Source organism: Podarcis bocagei (assembly GCF_964188305.1).
Source record: "Podarcis bocagei genome assembly, chromosome: 2".
Lineage (NCBI taxonomy): Eukaryota > Metazoa > Chordata > Lepidosauria > Squamata > Lacertidae > Podarcis > Podarcis bocagei.
Genome location: NC_138126.1, coordinates 24,766,794 through 24,787,850, shown reverse-complemented (window position 1 = coordinate 24,787,850; position 21,057 = coordinate 24,766,794). Strand labels below are relative to the sequence as shown.

Genomic DNA, 21,057 nt, shown 5'->3' with positions numbered 1-21,057 from the left:
ATGATGATAGGGCAGGGACGGAATAGCATGATGGGACAGGAATAGCTTGTCATTTTACAGGTTGAACATTTTAAATGGCTCTTTAAAAGAAAAAGGGAGAGAGAGCTTTGCTTTTCTTAACCTGGCAACCATTCTGCATTAGGATTCAAACCCCAGATCCTCAATTGCCGGATGCTGGTTTGTGTCCATAGTGCCAGGCTCTGTGGATGCTGTTGGTGAATTTTTAGCCACCCATATGCTCATTGAAGGAGTGGAAGGAGGTGGGGGGGGGAGAGCGTTGAGGCCTCCAGGCACAACATCCCTCCATCTCCATGCTCCCCTCCTCTTTGAGCCCAGCTGCTGCCTCCCTCTCTCTGCCACCTAGGCCAAGGCCGGGCAAGAGTTCCACATCACTTCTGCTCTGCGTTTGTGTAAATGTCACTCCTTCCTGCAGGGAGCTGGGAGAGTGTTTTCCAGGACACAGTGCTGGCTACAGCCAACCAGAGACCTCAGCGTTTCCCTCTCTCCCAGCACATCTCTCTCAATTCTCCCCAGTGAGAAAACCAAGCTTGAGAAAGAAGTGGGGGTGGATGGAATATAGGGAATCGGAAAGGATGGATGGGGATGGGGAAACGAACCCCCGTGACGCTTGCACACCGCTCTGGATTCTAAATTGGCTGCTGCCACTGAAGAGAGAGAGAAAAAGAGGAGGGGGAAATCTATTTAGTCATTTGCACGCAGCGGAATGTGCTGAATCATCAAGAAGTGGAGCCAAAGGTGTCTCTGCATCTCTCACAAGACCTCGCAGAGAGGAGGGCTGGTGGAAGGACACCTTTGACAGACGAACAGGCGCGTGCAGTATCTGCTCAGTTCCTTTCTCTTGAAGGGGAGGAGGAGGAGAAGCTTTGCCCGTGAAAAGAACTCACATTTTTGTTTTGCTCAAATGTTCTCGGTTTGCCCGCTTCGCTTGAAGAGATGGCTGATCATATACGACAGGCACCCCTGGTAGCAGGAGAGCAGGTGAAGATCCCTGCTTGCAATATAGTCATTAACATCACCATAATTTTATTATTTATACGCCTCCCATCTGGCTGGGTTTCCCCAGCCACTCTGGGCGGCTTACAATATACAGTGGTACCTCGGGTTACATATACTTCAGGTTATATACGCTTCAGGTTACAGACTCCGCTAACCCAGAAATAGTACCTCGGGTTAAGAACTTTGCTTCAGGATGAGAACAGAAATCGTGCTCCAGCGGCGCGGCGGCAGCAGGAGGCCCCATTAGCTAAAGTGGTGCTTCAGGTTAAGAACAGTTTCAGGTTACGAACGGACCTCCAGAACGAATTAAGAACTTAACCCGAGGTACCACTGTATCTAAAAACATACCGGTAATAAAAACACCAATCCTTAAAAACTTTCCTAAACAGGGCTGCCTTCAGATGTCTTCCAAAAGTCAGATAGTCGTTTATTTCCTTGACATCTGAAGGGAAGGCGTTCCACAGGGAGGGCGCTTGGTTCCCTGTAACTTCACTTCTCACAGTTACAGATAGGTAGCCGTGTTGGTCTGCCATAGTCAAAATAAAAAAATTCCTTCCAGTAGCACCTTAGAGACCAACTAAGTTAGTTCTTGGTATGAGCTTTCGTGTGCATGCACACTTCTTCAGATACACTGAAACAGAAGTTGCCAGATCCTTCTATATAGATATATATTCTATATCTGGCAACTTCTGTTTCAGTGTATCTGAAGAAGTGTGCATGCACACAAAAGCTCATACCAAGAACTAACTTAGTTGGTCTCTAAGGTGCTACTGGAAGGAATTTTTTTATTTTCACTTCTCACAGTGAGGGAACCGCCAGAAGGCCCTTGGAGTTGGACCTTAGTGTCCTGGCTGAATGATGGGGGTGGAGACGCTCCTTCAGGTATACTGGGCCAAGGCCGTTTAGGGCTTTAAATGTCAGCACCAACACGTTGAATTGTGCTCGGAAACATACTGGGAGCCAGTAAAGATCCTTTGGGACCAGTGTTATATGGTCCCAGCGGCCACTCCTGGTCACCATTGTAGCTGCCGCATTTTGGATTAATTATAGTTTCTGAGTCACCTTCAAAGGTAGCCCCACGTAGAGCACATTGTAGTGGTCCAAGCGGGAGATAACTTGAGCATGCACCACTCTGGCGAGACAGTGTGCAGGCAGGTAGGGTCTCAGCCGGTAAACAGCTGCCCTGGACACAGAATTGACCCGTACCTCCATGGACAGCTGTGAGTCCAAAATGGCTCCCAGGGCTGTGCATCTGGTCTTTTAAAAGTTACCCCATTCAGGACCAGGAAGACCCCCACACCCACCTGCTGCCTGTTCGTCAAGAACAGTAATTCACCTGGTGAGCTTCTCCAATCACCACAGGTCACTGCCTGGGTTTCTACATGCCCTACCAATTTTAAAGGTGCAGGATGGGGCCCCGGAAAGGCGACGACAACCCTACACAGATATAATGGCTGGTGATAAGCAGGTGGCTTGTTTTAGTTGTTTCCCTTTCTGTTGTTTGTTCCTTTTTATTTTCAGATCTTGAGCGTTCATAAATCTTGTTGATTTATAAGTCCTTGTGTCACCTCGAGGCCAGCATGTAATGTTCAGCTGTAGCAGCACAGGCCTGGAACATACCGTCAGGACGGACTAGGAGGACTCTAAGAGCCTCTCTCCGGATAAGCCCTGAGATTGATATTATGGCTCAGCTGAGCTGCACATAATACGATTAAGGAGATGAACTCGGGCGGTTGGTCCCAACAAGATCTCAGCACCTGCAGGGATGTGAGAAATGAGAAATGAAAGGGCAGAGGCTGGATTTTCGTAAGGGGGTGGGTGGGTGGGTGGGTTGGCGGTCTGGCTGTAGGTTGGGTCGGTTCGCTCTTAGCAGTTGGACTTAGGATAGGCATGTAGTTGCGGCTGGATTTCAGAGTCATCCGCATCTGTAAAATGTAGCAATCTGTCAGAGAACAGCTAAGTTAATAGAAGAGAAGGAAACAAGTTCTTCCCTTCTCCTAACCAAAATGTCCTTACAAAAATTTGAATGTGCTGTCTCCTGCTTTGAACATACACATTTATTTCACAACAGTGGATGCTGTACAACAGTGGACTTGGATGAAATGGTATGGCTTCTAGTAGACAAACTGTTTGTTGAGCATTCATCCTAATGGGTTTGTGGAAAATTCAAGCGATTCTAAGTCACGGCGAGTGCCTTTCCACGCTTTTTAGTGTGTTTTCCTCTCACTTCCCTTTTGCAAAACGTCCAACCTTTGAGAACAAGGTTTTGTTACACTAGACCTCCCAAGTCAGCTACCATTGCACAACCTGAATTTGCCAGGATGCAGTGGAATCACACCCCAAAATAGCAGCACTCTGGAAGTGCCCTAAAACAATCTAACATTCATATTGGTTTGTTTGTTTAATTTTTTTATTATTATTATTATTATTATTATTATTATTATTATTATTATTATTATTATTTTATTGGTTTCTATTTTTTGTTGGTTTGTTTGATGCCTAAAAAGGATACAGTGGTACCTCAGGTTAAGTACTTGATTTGTTCCGGAGGTCCGTTCTTAACCTGAAACTGTTCTTAACCTGAAGCACCACTTTAGCTAATGGGGCCTCCTGCTGCTGTCGCGCTGCTAGAGCACGATTTCTGTTCTTATCCTGAAGCAAAGTTCTTAATCCGAGGTACTATTTCTGGGTTAGCGGAGTCTGTAACCTGAAGCGTATGTGTCAGGGGTTCAGGAGCAGAGGCAAGGGCAAGGGAGGAAACAGAGAGCGAGGGGGAGGAGGCAGAAGAAAAGATGAGTGATGACGACGACCCGAGATCTCCGAGTCTTTCCAGTGAATCAGAAGATTCACAGAAAGGAGCACCAGTGGTCAGGGCAAGGGGGGAGCCTAGGGGGACACCCCAGGAAGATAGGGCCAGAGGGGACTCCGAGGAGAGCAGTTGGAAATCGGGACCAGCGTCACAGCCAGAGAGCAGGGAAGAGGAAGAGCGCCAGAGATCAAGCGCTGGCAGCTCGCAACAGGGGGGAGGGCACGAGTCAGGAGTGGCCACACCTCCATCGGGGAGCGAAGAAACGGTCAGACGGAAAGTGGAAGGTTGGGCGCGCGCGCCAAGTTCAAATGCACAGGAAAGTGACGCAGTAGGCAGCCAGGAAAGGGAGCCAGGTCCTAAAGCCCGGCGCAAGGAGACAGGGAGTTCCGGGGGGTCGGCGTCAGAAGAATCCCGGAAGGAAGAGACCCCGGGGGGCAGAGGGACCCAGAGGAGAGCAGTCAGGCGGAAAAGGTGGAGCAGGGCTATGATATTAAGTTGGTGCACAAGGGGCGGAGACTCAGACGGAGCTTCGCCGATCTAGCCATTAGACGTAGAGTTGCACGCAGCAGCTTGGGAATGGAAACTGTAACTCAATAAAGACTTTTACTTAATGACCGCTGGCTAGCGTGATCCTCTGTGAGCTAGGATCTTGAAGCAGCTCTGACAGTATGTAACCTGAAGCATATGTAACCCGAGGTACCACTGTATTCTGTTTCTTAATGTCTCATGTTTTGTTGTGTTTTTATATTCTTCTTCTTTGGCAAGCACTCGTAGCCGAGTAAGATTGTCTTCCATGAACATGGCCTTAACAGTGACTGTGGAGGCCAATTCTGGATCTGCATGTCCTTCCACAGTGGGGACATAGGTTTCCGGGCGGAAGTTGATCATGGTGAGGGTCTGCCAAGTATGGCTTCCTCTTATCACATTTCTCCCTTTTGTCCTGAGTTCGAGCATCTTCAAAGTCCATGACACCATTGGTAAAGGCTGTTCTCCAATTGGTACGTTCGCAGGCCATTGTTTCCCAGTTGTCGGTGTTTATAGTACATTTTTTAAAGATTTGCCTTGAGAGAGTCTTTGAACCTCTTTTGTTGACCACCAGCATAGAGTAGTTGTGTTTTTATATATGCTGTAAGCTGCCCAGAGTGGCTGGGGAAACCCAGCCAGGTGGGCGGGATAGAGCCATTTAGGTCGACTTAATTATTTTAAAAGGTGGAAAATACAGTGTCTTCTTTAGTTATAGGTTTTTAAACCTCTCCCATCCTCTCCCACCCCAGCCTCCGCCCGAACCTCCTTAGCCGAGATTTTAAAAGAATTCCCCTCCTCCCATTGCTCTGTGTTGTACCTGAGAGAGTGCGTGTGAGTGTGTATGTATATATAAGCATCTTGTCAAGGTAAGAATAGCTGGGATGATGACTCATATTCCTGTCTGGTTCTAGCTGATGAGCATCCTTCCGCACACCCAGTGCAGGTTTCATATGTCTCCATCCAGGCTTGTTCCTCCCTCCACATTCAGCCCAGGCAGAGGTCCCACAACTGAGGTTGTGCTGCAAAAGCAGAGGATGGTCTACAGGGGAAGGTGTAAACACAGCGCCCCACACTGTATCAGCAGCACACAATCTGGTGAACGAGGCCTGAGCCTCTGGCGGAGTGGGGTGGTGATGGGGAACCTGCAGCCTCCTCTCTTCTTTATCCTCAACCCCGTGACGCAGTCTGACCGACTGCTGAAAACGAGTTGGAGTCAATCAAGCACCTCGATATGAATGAACAAAAAGGAACTCTTGGGCTGCTGTCATGCAGGGGAAAAAGCCTCTGGCTGTAGGATCCCACACAGCGGAAACAGGCAAAGCAGATTATACAGACAAAAGCGTGGTCCGGGAGACAGAATATTCTATACCTGCAGCATCTCTTGACGGATGCCTATGCAAATCACCCCACCTTTTCTCTTGCAATCCACCAAGATCGGGGCTGCTGGCAGCAATCTGCAGAAGTAATTAAAAACTAAGCGCTGCCCCTAAGCACACAGAGAGCACATTTCCTTTGCAAATGAGTAACCGTGGTTCATCGCCATACAAGAGGGTTTCTATGGGGAAAGTGGGTCTGCTTCGAGCATAGATTCAGCTCCAGCTCCTCGTTCTTCAGAAATGAAGCAGCAGTCCAAGGGAGGAGAATTTATCTTTTTTTTTTTTATAAAATTTTTATTGGTTTTACAAACTTTTTTGAAGACAAACAAACACTTAAAAAGACAAACATACACGTATAATATCATAACATATTTTCCTAAACCTCTTTTCTAGGACTTCCCCATACCCCCCCCTTTCTGCATCCCAATGTCCAAAATTTTTAGCAACTCCCAATTGTTACTTTCAGTCTCTGTCATCTTAATCCTCTCTATGTTCTAATCTTATATCGCTGTATCCCTTTGTTTCTAGGAATCACAACACTTTAATATTCATTAAGTTTATGATAGTCCTTAAGATAGCTTTTAAATTTTCGCCATTCTTCTTCCACCGTCTCTTTGCGTTGGTCGCGGATTCTGCCTGTCATCTCAGCCAATGTCATATAGTCCATCACTTTCATCTGCCATTCTTCCAGAGTGGGTAGATCTTGTGTCTTCCAATACTTTGCGATGAGTATTCTTGCTGCTGTCGTAGCATACATAAAAAAAGTTCTATCCCTCTTTGTCACCAATTGGCCGACAATGCCCAAGAGAAAGGCCTCTGGTTTTTTAGGAAACGTACATTTAAGTACCTTTTTCATTTCATTATAGATCATTTCCCAGAAAGCCTTAATCTTCGGGCACGTCCACCAAAGGTGATAGAAGGTACCTTCAGTCTCTTTACATTTCCAACATTTGTTATCGGGCAGATGATAAATTTTTGCCAGCTTGACTGGGGTCATGTACCACCTATAGACCATTTTCATAATGTTTTCCTTTAAGGCATTACATGCCGTAAATTTGATACCGGTGTTCCATAACCATTCCCAGTCAGCAGACATAATGTTATGACCAATATCTTGTGCCCACTTAATCATAACCGATTTGACTGTTTCATCCTGTGTATTCCATTTCAGCAACAAGTTGTACATTCTAGATAGATTCTTAGTATTGGGTTCTAGCAATTCAGTTTCTAGTTTTGATTTTTCCACCTGGAAGCCAATTTTCCTGTCCTGTTTGAAAAACTCCATTATTTGATGATATTGAAACCAATTTTCTACTTTATGTTTCAATTTCTCATGGCTTTGTAATTTGAACTTATCTCCATCCTGTTCCAAAATTTCCCAATACTTCGGCCATCCGACCTCCATATTGAGTTTCTTCACTGCCTTGGCTTCCACTGGTGACACCCATCTAGGGGTTTTGTTTTCCAACAGATCTTTATATCTTATCCAAACATTAAACAATGCTTTCCTAACAATGTGATTTTTGAAGGCACTATTCAGTTTGATTTTGTCATACCATAAATATGCATGCCAACCAAAAGCATTGTTAAAACCTTCCAGATCTAAAATGTCTGTATTCTCGAGGAGCATCCATTCTTTCAGCCAGCAAAATGCTGCTGCCTCATAATACAGTTTTAAGTCCGGCAGGGCAAACCCCCTTCTTTCTTTGGCATCTGTCAGTATTTTGAATTTGATTCTGGGCTTTTTGCCCTGCCAGACAAATTTCGAAATATCTTTCTGCCACCTCTTGAAACATTCCATCTTATCAAGTATCTGCAAGGTTTGAAACAAGAATAACATTCTAGGCAATACATTCATTTTAATCACTGCAATTCGGCCTAACATTGACAATTTCAAATTTGACCATATTTCTAGATCTTTTTTAATCTCTAACCAACATTTTTCATAGTTATCCTTATACAAATTCACGTTTTTAGATGTCAAGTAAACCCCTAGATATTTAACCTTCTTGACCACCGTCAGCCCTGTCTCCTCTTGAAACTCCTCTTTTTCCATATCTGTTAAGTTTTTCCCTAAAACTTTGGTTTTTTGTTTATTCAGCTTAAATCCAGCCACCTGGCCAAACAATTGGATTATTTCTAAGACCCTTTTCGTACTAGTGTTTGGCTCTTGCAAAGTCAAAACTAGGTCATCTGCAAATGCTCTTAACTTATACTGTTTAGCTCCGACCTGCACTCCTTTAACCTCCTGGTCATTCCTAATCATGTTCAGCAACACCTCCAGAACTGAAATAAAGAGTAATGGGGAAATTGGGCACCCCTGTCGTGTTCCTTTTTCTATCTTAAGTTCCTCAGTTATTACATTATTTACAATCAGTTTAGCTTTTTGTTCAGAATATATTGCAGCCATACCATTCTCAAAACCTTGACCTACCCCCATCCCATGAAGATTCTTTATCATAAAACTCCAAGAAATATTGTCAAAGGCTTTCTCCGCGTCCACAAAAATCAGTACTGCTTTAGTATTTATGTTCACCTCTAACTTTTCCAAAATGTCTATTATATTCCTTACATTGTCTGATAGGTGTCTTTTTGGGAGAAAGCCTGCTTGGTTCTTATGAATCTTTTCCATCAACACTTTTTTAAATCTTTTTGCCAAAATGTCTGCAAAAATTTTGTAATCCACATTAAGTAATGATATTGGGCGGTAGTTCTTCAGTTGAGTCTTTTCAGTCTCTGTCTTTGGTATGAGTGAAATATACGCTTCTTTCCACGATTCAGGTGCCTTTTTTCCCTCTAGGATCTCATTACAGACTTCTTTTAATGGTTGAATCAACCACTCCTTCAAAGATTTGTAATATCTGGAAGTCAGTCCATCTGGTCCTGGAGATTTGCCCAGTTGCATATTCTGAATGGCAGCCTCTATCTCTTGTTCTGTTATTCTCTGGTTCAGATCCATCTTGCTTTGATGAGAGATTTTTTGTAACCCATATTTATCAAGGAATTTGTCTATATCTTCTTCATTTTGCAGGCCTTGAGTATAAAGTTTCTTGAAATAACTCAAAAAGCAATTTCTAATTTCATTGGGTTTAGATATGATCTTTCCGTCCACTTCTAGGCTGGTAACTGTATTTAATTTCTGCCTTTTCTTCAATTGCCACGCCAGAAGTTTGCCACATTTATTTGCTGATTCAAATGTCTTTTGTTTCATTTGGTTTATCTTCCATTCAATCTCTTGATTCATCAATTCCATATATTGTGTTTGATATAATTTGATCTCTCTTAAAATCTCCTGGGACTTTGGTTTTGCTCTTAGTTTCTTCTCTCCCTCCTTTATCTTTTCTAAAATCTTTTCTGTCAGGGGTTTAGGTGCAGAGGCACGGGCAAGGGAGGAAACAGAGAGCGAAGGGGAGGAGACAGAGGAAAGGATGAGTGATGACGACGACCCGAGATCTCCCAGTCTTTCCAGTGAATCAGAGGATTCACAGAAAGGAGCACCAGTGGCCAGGGCAAGGGGGGAGTCTAGGGAGGCACCCCAGGAAGATAGAGCCAGAGGAGACTCAGGGGGGAGCAGCTGGAAATCGGGACCAGCGTCACCGCCAGGAAGCAGGGAAGAGGAAAGGAGCCAGGAGGGAAGCGCTGGCAGCTCACCACAGGAGGGAGGGCAGGAGTCAGGAGTGGCCACACCTCCATCGGGGAGCGAGGAAACGGTTAAGAGGAAAGTGGAAGGTTGGGCGCGCGCGCCAAGTTCAAATGCAGAGGAAGGCGGCGCAGTGAGCAGCCCCGAAAGGGAGCCGGGTCCTAAAGCCCGGCGCAAGGAGGCAGAAGGGTCCGGGTCAGCGTCAGAAGAATCCCGGAAGGAAGAAGCCCCGGGGGGTAGAGGGACCCAGAGGAGGACAGTCAGGAGGAAAAGGTGGAGCAAGGCTAGGATATTAAGTTGGTGCGCACGGGGCGGAGACTCAGACGGAGCCTCGCCGATCTAGCTAGTAGACGTAGAGTTGCAGACAGCAGCGTGAGAATGGAAACTGTAATTCAATAAAGACTTTTACTTAATGACCGCTGGCTAGCGTGATCCTCTGTGAGCTAGGATCGTGAAGCAGCTCTGACAGTAGGCTCCGTCACACATTGTGGGCATCTGCAGCCTCGAGGAGGGGAGAGAAACAGGCGCCCACTAGCGAGCTCACGAACGGCAAGAGACATGACGGCTGAGCAGCAGATAGAGGACCTCAGAAAAGCAGTGGCACAACTGAACGCCGAGGTTCTCGCATCCAGGAAGAGAGAGGACGAGGCAGCTGCCGCCTGCAGGGATCTCCAGGTCAGGTTAGACGTACTGGCGAAGCAACCACCCCGGCAGGAGGGAATTGGGTTGGCGAGACGGACAGGCGGGCTGCTCTCTCACTTCGATGGGAACCTGCAACAGTATCCCAACTTTAGAGCCGACGTACTGTGCGCACTGCAACTGTTGCATAAAGACTTTAGAGATGAACAGGAGAGAGTGGGGTTCATCATGTCCCATCTGCATGGGGAGGCGAAAGCATGGGTGCGCAATTTATGGAGAGATAACGATCCGGCGCTCCAGAATGCGGATGCCTTTATTAAAGCTATGGATGGGTGTTTCTTATCAAGTATTGACATTGATCTTGCACGGAAGGAGGTGCATGGGCTGAGACAAGGGAGGGCCAGCGTCAGACAGTATCATGCACGCTTTTTCGCCTTGGTCAGCGCCCTGGAATGGGACAGAGATTCGGCTCCTGTAAGAGACCTCTTTTGGGAGGGACTGCACAACTCGATTAAAGATGAGATAGCGAGGGGGGAGAGACCCCGAACCACCCAGGAGGTCGTTCAGAGGGCACTGGCCGTGGGGGTGAGGCTGGAAGGACGTCCGTGGAGCAAGGACGAAGGACGTGGAGGGCGCGAACCAGCCGGGGGCCCCTCCTTCTTTCCCAGAGAAGCAGCGCGAACGCAATCCACGCCTCCGCCAGGAGGAGGAGCCGAACCTATGGAGGTTGCAGGTGCAAGGGCTCAGTCAGCAACCAGAGCCCTAGCACCGGCAGCAGTGAAGGCGAAGCCTCCTAGAGGGACCAGGAAGTGTTACGTCTGTGAGCAGCCAGGGCATATGGCGAAAGAGTGTCCCCAGAGGCCCCACAAGCTTACTGCAGCCTCAGCAATGGTGACTGCAGCAACGCAGCAGGGAGGACCACAGCAGGGAAACGACGATGTCTGGCTGGAGGAAGAGGCACTGGGGCCCAGCCAGACGTGTTAGTGACGCAGTCCCCAGAAATTTTACAGCCAGTGAACCCCCTCCCGCCCAAACCAGTAGTGAGGCTCACAGCATCTCTCCAGCTGCCCAATGGAATCACCATGGACGTGCCAATCACCATCGACTCCGGCAGCAACGCGGACTTTATAGGGCAGGAATTTGTCGACAGGCACGCTGTGCAGTTGCTGCCGGCCACACTGCCCCTGCAGGTTGTCACGGTGGATGGCAGGGAGCTGCTAGGGGGGCAAGTGGTGAAGCAGACGCCACCAATGGTGATGCGACTTGGGAATCACAGGGAAGTCATCAGCTTCAACGTCACTCAACTGTCTGACACGCCCATTGTATTGGGTATGAGTTGGCTAGACAAGCACAGCCCAACGATGGCTTGGTTCCAGAGGCAGCTGGTCTTCGGCTCTTCCTTTTGTGCTGAACACTGCATCGTACCCAGGCAGGAAGGAGAGGAAGAGGAGTCACAGCTGCTGCTAGGCACGCTGCAAGCGATTCCCCACAAGTACGCAGAATTTCTGGAAGTTTTCTGCGAGAAGGAGGCGGACAGGCTACCCCCTCACAGACCATATGACTGCAAAATTGACCTGCTGCCGGGGGCGGCGCTGCCTAAAGGGAAGCTGTATTCCATGTCTGAGGACGAACTGCAGGAACTCAAAGACTTCATCGATCATAATTTGGAGCGCGGTTTCATCCGGGAGTCTAAGGCAGTGGGGGGCAGTCCTGTATTCTTTGTTAAGAAGCGAGACACGCCCCAAAAAAGACTCGTAGTGGATTACAGGATTTTGAACAGTGTGACCAAGCCGTCGGACTTCCCCATGCCCCGCATCGACGACCTCCTGGCGAAGGTACGGAAGGGAAAGGTGTTCACCAAGTTGGACCTGCGGGGGGCGTACAACCTCATTCGCATGCGGGAAGGTGATGAGTGGAAGACAGCCATGTTCACGCCACTGGGTACCTACGAATACAGAGTTATGCCTTTTGGACTGCAAAATGGCGCTCACGTTTTTCAAGCATTTATGCATCACGTGTTGGCGGGACTTCTCTACAAGACGTGCGTCTGTTTCTTGGATGACATCCTGATCTTTTCGGAGTCGCAGCAAGAACATGACAAGCACGTCAAGGAAGTGCTGGGCAGGCTAAAGCAACACAGGCTCTACGCCAAGCTGGAGAAGTGCCAATTTGACGTGCCGGAGGTGGATTTCCTGGGCTACAAGCTGTCTGCCAAGGGGCTCGCCATGGACAGCGCCAAGGTTCGAGCGGTGTTGGATTGGAAGAGCCCACGCAACCGGAAGGAAGTCCAACGGTTTGTCGGCTTTGCGAACTTCTATCGCAAGTTTATCAAGGGCTTCGCGATGCAGACGGCGGCCATCACTGACACCCTTAGCTCCAAGAAGAAGAAGTTCATCTGGACAGAGCAGGCGGAGCAGTCCTTTCAGGCCCTCAAGCGTCTCTTCGCGTCGGAAGAGCAGCTGCTTCACGTCAACCCCAGCATGCCGATGAGGGTGGAGACAGACGCTTCGGACAGAGCAGTGGGGGCGGTCCTGCTGCAGAAGGACCTGCAGGGCGTGTGGCGGCCGGGAGCGTTTTACTCCAGGAAGCTCAGCAAGTCCGAGCAGAACTACACCATATGGGACAGGGAGTTGCTGGCCATTCATGCAGCGTTCAAGGCGTGGAGGCACTTTCTGATCGGCGCCAAGCACACGGTGCAGGTTTGCACGGACCACAAGAATCTGGAACACTGGCGCACGGCACAGTTCCTGAACCAGAGGCAGATACGTTGGGCTGAGTTCTTTGCGGACTTCGACTTCCGAATAGAGTATGTCCCGGGGGACACCAACATCATGGCAGACGCTCTCTCCCGCAAGCCACAGTATCTGGAGGACGCAACACCAGCGGCCGCCATGCACATCTTTGCACCGACAGTGTGGGCGTGCGCCGCGGCGACCGTGGACCTAGAGGCGGTGCGGCGAGCGTTGCAGGGGGACTCCTTCGCACGAACGAAGATGGCAGAGGTGCGAGAGGGCAAGGCAGCGGCCGACGGTTTCCAGCTACGAGATGGCTTGCTCATCCGTAAAGGGGCCATCTACGTGCCGGGTGACGAACTTCGAGCCAAGGTGCTACAACAGCTGCACGACGCACCCACGGTCGGGCACTTTGGCAAGGAGAAGACGGTGGAATTAGTAGCCAGGGATTTCTGGTGGCCTGGAATGAGAGGGGAGGTCGCAGACTACGTAGCGAGGTGTGACACCTGCCAGAGAGCAAAGCCGGTGCACAAACCGCCGGCTGGACTGTTGGAGCCGCTGCAAACTCCGGTCGAACCTTGGGAAAGGGTGGCTCTGGACTTTGTCACGGATCTGCCCAGCTCAAGGGGCAAGACGGCAGTGTTGGTGGTGGTGGACCTGTTCTCCAAGATGGCGCATTTCATTCCGTGTGCTAAGGTGGCCACGGCGGAGCAAACCGCCAAACTGTTCATAGACCACGTGTTCAAGGTTCACGGTCTGCCACGGTCTATTCTGTCCGACCGGGGGCGGCAGTTCATCTCGAATTTCTGGCAGAAACTGATGGGCTTCCTAAACGTCAAGATCAACCTGGCGTCGGCGAGACACCCGCAGACCAACGGGCAAGCGGAGCGAGCCAATGCCATCATGCAGCAGTACCTGAGATGTTATGCAAATCAACAGCCTGCGACGTGGGTAGATTACCTGCCGCTTGCAGAGTTTGCCTACAACAACACGAAGCACGTATCCACGGGCGTCACGCCGTTCTTCGCCAACAACGGGCGGCACCCTAGAACCTTTCCGGGACTGGAATGCAGGGGAGAAGGGGAGCCGCAGTCAGCAGATGCGTTCGCGTCGGAGCTGCAGGAAGTCCACGATCAGCTGCGGCGCCACCTGGAGCTGGCTAAACACGCATACAAGGTACAAGCGGACAAACACAGAAGGGTTGGCGAAGAGCTCCACGTGGGAGACTGGGTCTGGTTAGCAGCCCACGCAGTGCCGGCCAGGTCGTTGGCCAAGAAGAAACTAGGGCATAAACAACTGGGGCCCTACCAAGTCGAAGAGCAGGTCAACCCGGTGGCTTTCAGGCTGGCGCTTCCGGAGGGTTCCAGAATGCATCCGGTGTTCCACAGATCGGTGCTCACTCCCTACAAGGCACCGCACAGGTTCCAGGAACCCGGAACGGCGCCGAGTCCGCTCAGAGAAGGAACGGGGCACGCGGGAGTGGCACAGGAGGAGCGCATCAACGAAGTAACGGAGATTTTGGACTCCAGATGGGGGGAAGAAGGAGTAGAATACTTTCTCGCCAGGGAGGGCACCCCGGCCAGTGCGAACAGCTGGGTGCCGGGCTACGCTTTAGACGAACCTCTGCTCAAAGACGAGTTTCATGCCCTCTTCCCACATAGACCTATGCCAGCAGACTTTTTCGACGACTGGCTTTTCACGCCCACGCTTTCGGACAGCACGTTCAGGGGGTTCGACTCGGACGAGGAACCAACACGAGACGTCCGTTCCCCGGAGGGGTCACCCTCGGGATCGGTCTCAGAACCCTCGTATTGGTGGGACGATAGGCCGGAGGAGCAGTTCCGCAGGAAGTGGCTGGACTGTTCCGGCCGAGCAACGCCGCCTGGAGGAAGTGCGGGAGAGACGGACATGGACATTTTCGGGGACGACCCTGGTTTCGAGCACGGCGGCACAGAGATGGAAGAGGAGGTGACTGTCGTCAACGAGAGCAGAGAGGAAGACCTGGAAGAGTTCCGCTGGAGGCCTGCCACGGGAAGCGACCGATATCCGACGTTCGTCCCTTTGCAACAGCAGCCCCCAGCTCCAGCACCGGAAGGAGGGGAGGGGGGACTGGGGGGCTTCGAGGGGGGGATGGATGTCAGGGGTTTAGGTGCAGAGGCACGGGCAAGGGAGGAAACAGAGAGCGAAGGGGAGGAGACAGAGGAAAGGATGAGTGATGACGACGACCCGAGATCTCCCAGTCTTTCCAGTGAATCAGAGGATTCACAGAAAGGAGCACCAGTGGCCAGGGCAAGGGGGGAGTCTAGGGAGGCACCCCAGGAAGATAGAGCCAGAGGAGACTCAGGGGGGAGCAGCTGGAAATCGGGACCAGCGTCACCGCCAGGAAGCAGGGAAGAGGAAAGGAGCCAGGAGGGAAGCGCTGGCAGCTCACCACAGGAGGGAGGGCAGGAGTCAGGAGTGGCCACACCTCCATCGGGGAGCGAGGAAACGGTTAAGAGGAAAGTGGAAGGTTGGGCGCGCGCGCCAAGTTCAAATGCAGAGGAAGGCGGCGCAGTGAGCAGCCCCGAAAGGGAGCCGGGTCCTAAAGCCCGGCGCAAGGAGGCAGAAGGGTCCGGGTCAGCGTCAGAAGAATCCCGGAAGGAAGAAGCCCCGGGGGGTAGAGGGACCCAGAGGAGGACAGTCAGGAGGAAAAGGTGGAGCAAGGCTAGGATATTAAGTTGGTGCGCACGGGGCGGAGACTCAGACGGAGCCTCGCCGATCTAGCTAGTAGACGTAGAGTTGCAGACAGCAGCGTGAGAATGGAAACTGTAATTCAATAAAGACTTTTACTTAATGACCGCTGGCTAGCGTGATCCTCTGTGAGCTAGGATCGTGAAGCAGCTCTGACATTTTCTTTTTTCTCATTTTGTTTTTTCCTCTTTATTGAGTTTTGTTGAATCAGAAAGCCTCGCATCACCGCTTTGCCTGCGTCCCAGACCACTCTCTTCTCCACGTCGGCCCTCAAATTTATTTCAAAATAGTCTTTTAAGGTTTTTTGGGCCTTCATGAGAATCTCCTTGTCTCGAAAGAGGGTGTCATTCATTCTCCATCTAAATTGACCAGTTGTTGTAAGTTTCATTTCCATCTTCACTGCGTTATGGTCGGAGCAAGTTTTTGGGCAGATTTCTACCTTCTTAATCTTTGGAGCCATGCCACTAGTAATCCAAATTTGATCAATTCTGGTCCAGGTCATCATTGCTTGGGAGAAAAAGGTTCCCTCTCTCTCCAGAGGGTTCCTTGTTCTCCATATGTCTATCAGGTCCATATTTTCCATCATTTCAAAGAAGGTCCTAGGGAGTCTCCCTTCCTTGGTAACTGTTAGTCTTTGTGCCTTGTCCATGTTGGTGGAGACCACACCATTCATGTCTCCCATGATTATCATATTATAATCCAAATAGTCCGTCAAAGTTTCATGAAGTCTCTTAAAGAAGTCAGATTTGCCTTCATTTGGTGCATAAATTCCAACCACTAGTAGTTTTTCTCCTTGTACTTGTATCTCCACTGCCAAATATCTCCCCTGCTCATCTTTGAAGATCATTTTTGGGGCCCATTTCTCTTTCACATATATCACAACTCCTCTTTTTTTAACCTTGTCTGATGAAATAAATTCTTGTCCTAGTCTTTTATTTGTAAGTAATCTCCTATGGGCTCTGGTTATATGAGTTTCTTGTAGACATATCAAGTCCAATTGTTCTCTATTCAAAATGTGAAATACTTGTCTTCTCTTCAAAGGCCCATTGAGCCCATTACAATTCCAACTAAGGAATTGCAGAGTCATCTTGTTATTTTTCTGACACTCCAGGGAGGAGAATTTATCTTGTCACCAGCCCCTTTCCCTTGGTGTTTAGTCTAAACATGCCTTCCTATATTTAAAAAGGATTTTCTTCTTGGGCTGGTCTTGGTGGAAAAGGTCAAAGCCACATCTCATTTCCGGGACCCTTTAAAATATTAGGAGACCGTTGTCCTATCTCCTTTCAATATCTCCTGTTAAATAGCTCAACGCACCTATTTTAGTCTTCCGTCATACATTTTTCCACCAACGCTAAGGCTTTTGTGTATATCCTACAGCACAACGACATTCTGAGAAGCTTAGCCTCTGTCTTTAAAAAAAAAGTTTCTAGACCTTATGGATGTAAGGATAGAACCTGAAAACATGTGAGCAATACCTGAGCCCTTGGATAGCAGCTGAGTAAGGCTTTCAGTGGTCAGAGGGCAGGATGTGAATTCTTTGACAAGCTCCTGGTACCGCCCCCCCCCCCAGCACTGGGCAGAATAGATGCATACATGCACGACAAACTTAAAAGTGCATAATATAGTAGTGCAAGTTGCAGATACAGTCTCTGTTTGGTGCAGAATTTGGGTTATGTAAGCGAGCTTGAGAATTTGCATAGAACTAAGTATTGTTGTGAGAGTCGGAGGCTGAACGGCTGGACCAGAGCCTGTCTTAATAGTCCCTTGGCAAAGCTGCCAGGTCCCTCCTTCGTCGTGAAAACAACAGGTACTGTATTTTTCGCTCTATAAGACGCACCAGACCACAAGGCGCGCCTAGTTTTTGGAGGAGGAAAACAAGAAAAAAAATATTCTGAATCTCAGAAGCCAGAACAACAAGAGGGATTGCTGCGCAGCGAAAGCAGGGATCCCTCTTGCTGTTCTGGCTTCTAGGATAGCTGCGCAGCCTGCATTCGCTCCATAAGACGCACACACATTTCCCCTTTTCAGGAGGGGAAAAGTGAGTCTTAAAGAGCAAAAAATACGGTAAATGGTCCAAAAGGCCTCTATCTGTGCAACCCTCAGAACTGAGAAGGATGCCTTCCTTGCACCTACATAGGAAACCAAGGGCAAGGGATGATTTTGAGAAAGAGAGGAGCAGAGATCTGCCTCTGGGCTCTGTGAGTATCTTAGGACGCTACGTCGCCCAACTGCTAGAGATCGGATGTGGAAGCTGTGAACTGCGCCTGCCTGTCAGGAGTGTTTCAGCTGCACCTCCACCTATGTGCAGCCTGTATATTTGCAAACAAACACAAATGTTGCAAAATGCTGAAAAATGCTGAAAAAGCCTCTAGTGACCTCCTTGTATAAAGGGAACCAAACCTGGGTAAGAGCCAAACCCTTTGGCACATGGTTTGTGGGGGAAGCCTACCAGTATATACTGTATTTTTTGCTCTATAAGACTCACTTTTTCCCTCCTAAAAAGTAAGGGGAAATGTGTGTGCACCTTATGGAGTGAATGCAGACTGTGCAGCTATCACAGAAACCAGAACAGCAAGAGGGATTGCTTCTTTCACTTTGCAGCGATCCCTCTTGCTGTTCTGGCTTCTGAGATTCAGAATTTTTTTCTCTCTTGTTTTCCTCCTCCAAAAACTAGGTGCGTCTTGTGGTCTGGTGCGTCTTATAGAGCGAAAAATACGGCGCTCGTTATACGTCTTGCAGAGGTCCCTACTCCTTTCCAGACTGCAAAGCAGAGCAATTGATTTCAGCCCTGTTGCGTTAACCACATGCCTTCCCCACCCCCACCCCTGTTTATTTCTTTGTTCCATCCAGCTCTCTGCCTGGTGCTGGGCTGCATGATATTCCCAGATGGCTGGGATTCAGAGACCGTCAGGGACATGTGTGGGGAGAAGACGGGCAAGTACTCGCTGGGCGACTGCTCCGTGCGCTGGGCTTACATCCTAGCCATCATTGGCATCTTGAATGCCCTCATCCTCTCCTTCCTGGCCTTTGTCCTCGGCAACCGGCAGAACGACCTGCTTCACGAGGAGCTCAAAACAGAGAACAAAGGTGAGTGTCGCTGCCCTCCCCGTGCCCCTCTGTGATGCAGCAGAGCTTCCTCAAGCCCTGAAGCAGATATCGGGAGTGCAAAAGGTAGAGCTTTGGAAAGGAGGTGTGAGGGCTCTGACAAGGTCCCAGAGTCCTCCCGCCTCCTTCCCAAAGCATAGTTAGCGCTTTCCCAGCTTTTAGGAGGAGGTGGGAGGGTGACAAGCCAAAGTGCGGCCCACGAGTTGTGTGTAGAAGTACTCTTGCGGCCCACTTGCTATGAACAGTTGGGCAGCCCTTAGATAGAGGGAGCCTACCTTTCCTGGCACTGTGGGTTAAACCACAGAGCATAGGACTTGCCGATCAGAAGGTCGGCGGTTCGAATCCCCGCAATGGGGTGAGCTCACATTGCTCGGTCCCTGCTCCTGCCAACCTAGCAGTTCAAAAGCACGTCAAAGTGTAAGTAGATCAATAGGTACCGCTCCGGCGGGAAGGTAAATGGCGTTTCCGTGCGCTGCTCTGGTTCGCCAGAAGCGCCTTAGTCATGCTGGCCACATGACTTGGAAAAACTGCGGACAAATGCCAGCTCCTTGGCTTATAGAGCGAGATGAGCGCCACAACCCCAGAGTCGTTCAGGGGTCCCTTTACCTTTACCTTTCCTGAGAAATAACTTCTAGGTTCACCTTTATGCTCTGGTGAAGCACAGTCCAAAAAGGTGAGGAAGGGCACAAACCTTCTCCATCCCTGCTCCAAGAAGGGCATCATCTTCACCCTGCCACATGACCAATCTTGCAAAAAACCAGTGCTTTCAAGGGTTCCCTATCCACCTAAACAGGCTGGCAGAAGTTGTCTTGTGTTGTTTTCTTTGCAAGTTTGCAAATTGATAGCTAACACGGAATTCAGCACGCCGAGAATTTTGCTAATTTTCCTGCCTCCCATGGCTATAGATAATTTTAAAGACAGCCAGGGGCAGTTTGCGGAATCTCAAAAGCCAACGGGGTGTCTGAAGGGAAACCACCCAATACACACTAGCAAGGGGGTGGGCTTCAGGTGTTGCACCCCTCATTATTTGCCCCTCCCCATAAGCAGAAGGAGACCTGCATGGAGGAAACCAGAGGCGTGTTTGTTTAGTACAGTGGTGCCCCGCAAGACGAATGCCTCGCAAGACGGAAAACCCGCTAGACGAAAGGGTTTTCCGTTTTGGAGGTGCTTCGCAAAACAAATTTCCTATGGGCTTGATTCGCAAGACGAAAATGTCTTGCGAGTTCCTGCAGGGTTTTTTTCCTCCCCCCCCCCTTTTTCCCTAGCCGCTAAGCCGCTTATCAGCTGATCCGCTAAGCCCGCTAAGCCGCTAATAGCGCTAATCCACTAAGCCGCTAATGGGCTTGCTTCGCAAGACGAAAAAACCGCAAGACGAAGAGACTCGTGGAACGGATTCTTTTCGTCTTTCGAGGCACCACTGTATGTGTGATCTGTTCAGATCAGAGAACTGTGTTGCAGGTTTTTATTGGGTGCAGCGTGCATGCATATAGCAGATTAAAGCTGTGCCTTCAATAAGTGAAATACGTCTTATACAAAACAGAAGCAGTTCATTATATATACCAAATTTAGGAAACCTTTGGCCCTCCAAATGTTGCTGAGCCGCAGCAAATATGGCCAGTGTTCGGGGATGGTGGGAGCTGTAGTTAAGTGACATGTGGAGTATCAAAGGCTCCCCACACCTGATTATATACACCAGGGATAGGCAAACTCGGGCCTCCAGATGTTTTGGGACTACAACTCCCATCACCCCTGACCACTGGTCCTGTTAGCTAGGGATGATGGGAGTTGTAGTCCCAAAACATCTGGAGGGCCAAGTTTGCCTATGCCATACACACACACACACACACACACACACACACACACACTCCTTCATGATGAAGGCCAGACTAACTTTCATTTTCATCCAATACTGCTCCCACCCAAGGAAGTAGTTGCTGCAAGGGCTGGAAAGGCAAGAGAAGGTCACCATTACGTTTACAAAAATGTGAAGCATGCATAAAATGCACACATTCCTGAAAATAACCTTTTAGAAATGCATTACGAGGCGAAAGCGCTTTTAAAAAATGTGTTCACGGTTGTAAAATGGTGTACAAATGTCTGTATTAGGAGAAACCCCTGCTAAAATGCTTTTGAGTTTTCGTTGCAGTTGTACCTCGGTTGCCAAATGGGATCCGTTCCGGAAGTCCGTTCAACTTCCAAAAACGGTTCGACAACCAAGGAGTGCGGCTTCCGATCGGCTGCAGGAGCTTCTTGCACTCAATCGGAAGCTGCATCGGACGTTCGACTTCAAAGAACGTTTGCAAACCGGAACACTCACTTCCAGGTTTGCAGCGTTCAGAAGCCAAAACGTTCGAGTCGCAAGGCATTCGGGATCCAAGATATGACTGTATTTGTATCAGTGCCGGATTTACATATATGCTAAACAAGCTATAGCTTAGGGGCCCACTCTCTTGGAGGCCCCCCAAAAAATTAAAGGGAAAAAAA

At 49.2% G+C, this 21,057-nt stretch overlaps 1 protein-coding gene across 2 annotated transcripts in view; it reads left to right on the top strand.

The window, feature by feature from the left end:
* The window catches only part of LHFPL4 (LHFPL tetraspan subfamily member 4), a 68,969-nt gene that overhangs the window by 42,446 nt on the left and 5,466 nt on the right, over nt 1-21,057 (top strand). For both annotated transcript variants that reach the window (XM_081183638.1, XM_081183637.1), the window contains exon 2: nt 18,319-18,555. In XM_081183638.1, the coding sequence (XP_081039764.1) occupies nt 18,319-18,555 (237 nt within the window). The remainder of the gene's footprint in view (nt 1-18,318; nt 18,556-21,057) is intronic.